Here is a 6,339-nt window from a genome sequence, read left to right on the forward strand (position 1 = left end):
GGGAGGGCAGGGTTACAAGTTTGAATCCTAGTTGGGTATGATTACAGAGTCCTACTCGGTGTAGGCCGAGTAGTTTCCATATGCACTCCCTAACTAGTCCGAGTGGCATACGCCACTTGCCGCGTAGCCCCCTTGTCTTGATCGTGTCCGAGTACACCCCTTAGTGGGCCGCAGAGAGCCTACTCGTGGGCCTGGGGTGGATGCCCGACAAGCCCCCAAGTACTTTGTAGTCGTGCGTCGTAGTTCCAAGTACTTTGAGGCCACCATCAGAGTAGTTCTTCGTGTAGTTCCAAGTACTTTGAGGCCACCATCAGAGTAGTTCTTCGCAGTGGTTGTAGTGTCCAAAGTACTCGAGTACAGTCATGTGGCTGGAAGGTACTCTTTCTTTCCTTCGAGTTGCTTCTATTCTGAAAAATTATATGGTAGTAAGATGACAATCGCACTCCATATGTAGTAGGCTCTAAGCCTTAGTTTGAGTCAAAGAGTCAGGCTTAGGGTCAAATCTGCTTTCTGCCTGTTTCTCTTTAGTAGTCTGAAAAAGAAAACTTTGTCCATCGGGTACGGTATCCGTAGCCCCCGAGCACTTAGGCGATTTTTGTTGTCGATGAAGTGGTCAAACCCTTTGATTTGAGTAGCCGTTGGGTATTATGGCAATAAATCTGTTTTATATCTGACCGTTGCGTAACTGACGCTTGGAATCTAGAGGCGAAGGAGATATAACGGGAGAGCCCCCTTGTGGTTAGGGTTACATTTCATTGTAGCAGATCTGTTTTGTCCCTTCCCCCCTCTTTTCCTGTTCCTCGTTGCGTCGTCGCAATTTTCCAGTGCAGCCACCGCCATTGCTGTTGTGCTTTGAGAGAGATCAGAGGTTGATTCCGTTTTTCTTTACTGCGGCCGAGATCGTCTGATGCGCATCAAGAAAATGGGGAAGAAACCCGAGAAGACTTAGGGCCAAGCTCCGGCGGCAGGTAAGTTAAGATCCAAATCGAAGAAGGGGAAGGAACTGGTGCTACCGGCGCTGAAAGTTGGTCCGACAAATCAGACTGCGCCTCCGCCACCTGGGATCACATGGCAAAATTACGTGATGAAGGAGGCGGCTGTTCAGGCGCTAGTTGATGCCAAGCTTCTCCAGCCAAAGGAAGTACTCGAGTGGAGGCCTGCTTTTGGTAATGTGTGGCAGTTCGAGGAGCATCCGAATGAGACTGTCATGCTTGCACATTTTGTTGAGAGAGGACTGGTCGTGCCTACATCCGACTTCTTCAGTGGTATCCTCGAGTACTATAAGCTTCAGCTGGTTCACTTGAACCCCAATGGTGCGCTTCATATGTCCATATTTGTACACCTGTGTGAGGTATACCTGGGTGTTCCTCCTAGTCTTGAGCTTTTTAGAAAACTGTTTCGCTATAAGCCTCAGCCTAGTGCGATTAGGACAGAAGTTTTTGGAGGCGCTGGGTTCCAACTTAGGAACTTGGGCGCTTATCTTGACTACAACTTGACGGACTCCCATGGGGATTGGAAGAGGAAATGGTTTTATGTTGGCAATCATGACCCTCGTTTGCCGGTAGTTACTGGTCATGCCCCAAAACATGCGGAGAACTGGGTGAGCGAGCTTGAGGATACTCCTGAGATTGACAACCTTCTAAGTCAGATTGCCGAGTTGAAGTCGTTGGTCTTGACTGGTATTAATATAGCTGCCAGCTTTCTTAAGAGGAGAGTTCAGCCTTTGCAGCAGCGGGCTCACTCGGGTTCGGAGTACTCGGGATTTAATGATTCGTCGCGCATGTCTCCTGAGGATATATCTGATGATGATGTGGAGGCGCTGCTAGCAAAATTCTTCAGGAATTATCAGGGAGTACCAGTTATTCCTGGAGCCCTTCACCAATTTGATGCTTCGTATGGGCCACAAGAGGTATGTACTTTTGCTTGACTTGTATTTTTTGAGATGTTGGGGTATCGTTGAGTAACAATCTTGTTTGTAGTCCTAGGTTCTCTTTGGCTATCTGGTGCACTCTGAGGAGGAGTTAGTTGTTGAAGAGTCAGAAGATGAGCCGTCTCCTCCTGCAAAGAAATGTCAAGTAGTTCGGAAGAGGCCTGCTGCGAAGTCTGCTTCAACTATGAGTTTGACTCTTGAGAGGTCGCAGAGTACCAAGGTACGTAGTTGTGCATTCATTGGTAACTTTTTGGTAGAGTTGATCCTGTAGTCTCTTGATGATTTTAGTTGCCTGAGAAGGTTGTCGACGCGACCCTTGGTGGTGATGAGGCTACTTCTGATGAGGTAGTCGCTACTGCTGGGGATGATGTTAGTGTTGCGTCTGTTGAAGAATTGTCGGTGGGGAAGCCGCTGGCGGGTTCTGGAGCAGCCCCCGAGCCATCAGTCCCAACCCTATCTGTTGCCGAGTTGTCGGTCGCTGACCAGGCAGTTTTGGGTTTGCCTGCTGGGGTGGCGGATGTTGCGAAGGGAGAATCGCCAGTAATTGCTGCTGGCTCTTTATTATGAAATGTGATCGCTAGAGGTGATCTTTATTTTCTGACTATCTTTGTTAATCCGAAATTGTTGTAGTCTTGACCTTGTTTTGCAGGGCTTGGCGAAAGTGTCGCACCTTCAGCTGATTTTGTGGTGCTGAGTACTCGGCCATCTGTTGTCGAGAAGAAAGTTTTTGAATCTTGCTTTGTAGCGTATCTTCAAATTTTCTAAAAGGTGTGTGATGACTTTGTTATTTTGATGCAGGGATACGGTGGACACTATCCCTGTGGAGGCAGGAGTGGAGTCTTGTGCTTCGACTACTCTTTCTGCTCCCTTGGTTGATTTGTCCGTTGATGATGTGTCCGAGCTTGACACTAGTCGTCTTGGAGCCACCATGTCCATGCTTCAAGAAGTAATTCGTTCGGTGGAGGATCCTGTGGTTCCTTCGGGTTCTGGTGGTGTACCCTCCTTGACATCTACTGGTGGTGTTCTGGCTGTAATTGATGCGGCTAAAGCCAAAGAGGCATGTGCACCAGGTATGTAGTCGTCGATGCTGGTGTTGTAGTTGTTGTATTGTGTTGACTAATGTATGTCATTTCAGGTACAACCTTGGGTACAACTCCAGAGCCTCATGTTGTAAAGAGTGGTGAAGGTCCAGTACTCGGGCTTCCGTCGGAGTCAAAGTTTCGAAGAGCTATCCAGAGCTTTCAGGTGTGTTGTTTCTTTTGTCTAACTATTTTATGCTGAAAACTTGATGATTTTATTTTTATTTGCAAGATCTATATGACAGAGCTCAAAGGAATGCTCGGGCCCTCCAGGAGCGAAACGACTCTGTGCAGTGGCTGGCACAATTAGAGCAAGAGTGTAGTCGTCTTACTGAATCTTTGAAAGTTCATGAGGATGCTACGAAGTCCTTTGCCGTCGAGCGGAGGGATCATGAGGTTTTGCAAGAGAAATTGGAGAGCCGCTATAAGTCACTGAACAAGAAGTATCAAGGTGAGTACTTGCTATTCTTCGAGTATGTTCAATTGTACTCGGGGTTTTTTTGAACTTGTTGGTTTTTGCAAAGCTCAAGAGAAAAGAGGCTGTTGCGAGTAGTTAGCTCCTTGATTGGAGGAACGCTCATGACCGAGTAGCTGACGAGGCTAATCGTCTTCGGGCATCACTAGCTGAAGCACAGGCTGCATGCGAGCATCAGAGAGATAGGAAGAATCAAAACCGAGTTATGCTTGCTATGGCCATGGTAGCCTGTAGGGATCATGGCCGGACCATCGGAAGGCTTCGAGGAGAGCTCCAAGATTTGACTAATGCCGCTCAAGATTTTGTTAATACCATTGCTCCTCTTGAGGACGACGTAGAGCCCCATTCACTTGTCGAGCGATTGAAGGCTGCTCCGAGCAAGGTTGCTGGCCTCTGCAAGGCTGTTTGTAAACAAGTCCTTGCGGTGGTCAACTCTTATTACCTGTGGGTAGATTTGACGGCGGCTGGTGACGGGGTTGCTCGTAACTGCACGGAGGAAGCTTATGCGCAATACCTGGAGGAGGCTGAGCCAATAGCTTCTAAGATGTCTGAGTTTGTATCTTGGCAACATATCATGTGCAAACCAACCAACCTGTGCAAACTTGGAAACTAACAATCAGGACCACTAGATGCTGATCCAATGGATGGGGTGAAAGGTGGGATGATTTTGCGCTTAAGCCCCCCCACCTGCCAGCCTTTTTTCCAAAAACCCCCCGGTGATTCTAACTCTGTTCCTCCTCCTGTTTCCCCATCACCCCGTGCCTTTCCTTCCATTTCACCCAGGCCACCGCCACGCGAAGGGATCGCCCGTGCACCCGGCGCCGCCCCCTGTCCATCACCGCCCGCATGCTCGCCGCCGCCGCCCATGGCCCTCAGCGCCGCCCTGACGCTCGCCTCGCCCAGGTTCTCATCAACCTCGTCCGTCCCCTGCCCACCTACCCATAGTTTGCACTTCTCCTTCTCCCCATCTGCGTGTTTGTTTCTGCGATCTGATCTGATTAGTACGCGTTACTGCTCTAGCTATTCGTCGATTTGATTATCTGCGATGCTTGCGCTGGTGTCTGAATCTGTTAGATACGGATCCAACTATACAAGTAGCTAACTATTGTGTTTGATTTCTGATTTGTTTTTTTCATGTACGGATATCGATATGGATGCGTCATGGAAAAATTTATCGGGATTTCAGGCGAAGAAGGACCTGACGGAGGTCACCCACAAGGTCTACTTTGATATCGAGATTGATGGCAAGCCCGCAGGTTTGCAAGCTGTGTTGTCATAATTTGATAAAGAATTCAAATGAAGCATTATGACAAGCATGATTTGAGAGTACCAGCTTTCAGGAGCATGGAACAAGGGGAAATATAGGAGGATGGAGCATGATTCGAAGCTTTCAGTACCCTCTGGCTTTCAGGAGCATGATTTGAAGCTTTCAGGAGCACGGAACAAGGGGAAGCTTTCAGTACCAGCTTGTGCCTTCTGAATCTGGAACTGATGCTGCATCCTCTGTGGCTTTCTCGTTCAGGACCATTCAACTTTGAGTCAGGAGGGTCAGCTGGAAGCCTGCCAAAGCTTCATCGCAACCCGTACAGCTGGTCCAAGGTTGGATCTATTTACATAATGTAAGCGCAGAAACTATCTGTTCTTCAATATTCTTAACGAGAATTGCGTTGTTCCATTTCGTTTCAGGTGTCTAGTGTGATATACTTGGACTCCCCTGCTGGTGTTGGTCTGTCATACGTGAAGGATAAGTCCAAACCTTATACAACTGGCGACCTTCAGACTGCTCATGATTTGCATACTTTTCTTCTCAAGGTATATCGTATTCGTATATGTAGAGGTTCATCATGTTGGTTCTGGATATTTATCATCTTCTTGAGGAACAAAAACCTGAGTTCTTTCTCTCTTCTTTTTTCTTTTACTCTTAACAGTGGTTTCAGCTCTACCATGAGTTCCTGACAAATCCATTTTACATAGCTGGTGAATCATATGCTGGGATTTATATTCCTACCCTTTCACATGAAGTTGTCAAAGGTGTTGACTTTTTTTTTTGAAGAATAGGTGTTGGCTTTTTTTTTTTGAAGAATAGGTGTTGGCTTTGGGATGTAATCGTGCTTAAAAGCTACTAATTGTTTTTATATTCTTGTTGCTAACAAAATATTCCACAGGAATTCACGAAAGAGTCAAGCCAGCTATAAACTTTAAGGTTAAGAGATCTTCTAAAATTATTCCTGCTGCGTGAGAACACTAAATGTGGTTACCAAGGAAATCTAAGGTTAAATGCTTTATGACGTGAGAACACTAAACGTGTTTTACCAAGGAAACGTGAGATGAAGCCTGAAGCCATCCGAAATTGAGAAGCCGATTATTGTTGACCATAGTGAACTACTTTGTAACAGCAGTCACTATTATTGTTGTTGCTGTTCCTGAAGGGCTGCCTCTAGCTGTTACTTTGAGTCTTGCATTTGCAATGAAATTAGTGATTCATTAGCAATTTGAATGTACTCTGTGTAAGGCAGTAATATGTGTAATGACTGACTTATGTGTAAGGATGTAAATACAATGATATTTATGCAAATGCACTGATGAAATAAATTGCAGTGGACTCCATGTCCATGTTGTATAGTGATATATGCTCTATGATGAAAGTGTTTACAAGCAGCATTCCAAAAAGTCTTCAATGGGTACATGAACTTGAAATATCACTCAACAAGCATTCCAAAAGGTCTTAAATGATTACATGAACTTGAAAAATCAGCCAACAACATTGTTTGGGCAATTGCGTGCATCATGATCCCCTACTTGCTTACATTTTCCACACGTCCATTTACCTTTACCCTTGCTTCCAGCCTTCATCT

General features: G+C 46.2%; 1 protein-coding gene across 4 annotated transcripts; it reads left to right on the forward strand.

Moving 5' to 3' along the window:
• Nucleotides 1-4,236: 4,236 nt before the first annotated feature.
• Nucleotides 4,237-6,106, forward strand: LOC101764689 (serine carboxypeptidase 1-like). 4 transcript variants are annotated; one of them, XM_004979056.3, is made up of 6 exons: nt 4,237-4,387; nt 4,671-4,740; nt 4,818-5,083; nt 5,171-5,296; nt 5,413-5,515; nt 5,650-6,106. In XM_004979056.3, exons 3-6 carry the CDS (start codon nt 4,976-4,978, stop codon nt 5,721-5,723), a joined length of 411 nt encoding a protein of 136 aa, XP_004979113.1. In that variant the 5' UTR covers nt 4,237-4,387; nt 4,671-4,740; nt 4,818-4,975; the 3' UTR covers nt 5,724-6,106. The 4 variants fall into 4 exon arrangements, with proteins under 4 accessions (XP_004979113.1, XP_012703852.1, XP_022684711.1 ...); XM_012848398.2 differs by having other exon boundaries at nt 4,825-5,083; XM_022828976.1 differs by having other exon boundaries at nt 4,671-5,083.
• The last annotated feature ends 233 nt before the right edge of the window (nt 6,107-6,339 follow it).

The sequence above is a fragment of the Setaria italica genome, chromosome VIII (genome assembly GCF_000263155.2).
Source record: "Setaria italica strain Yugu1 chromosome VIII, Setaria_italica_v2.0, whole genome shotgun sequence".
NCBI classification, from domain to species: domain Eukaryota; kingdom Viridiplantae; phylum Streptophyta; class Magnoliopsida; order Poales; family Poaceae; genus Setaria; species Setaria italica.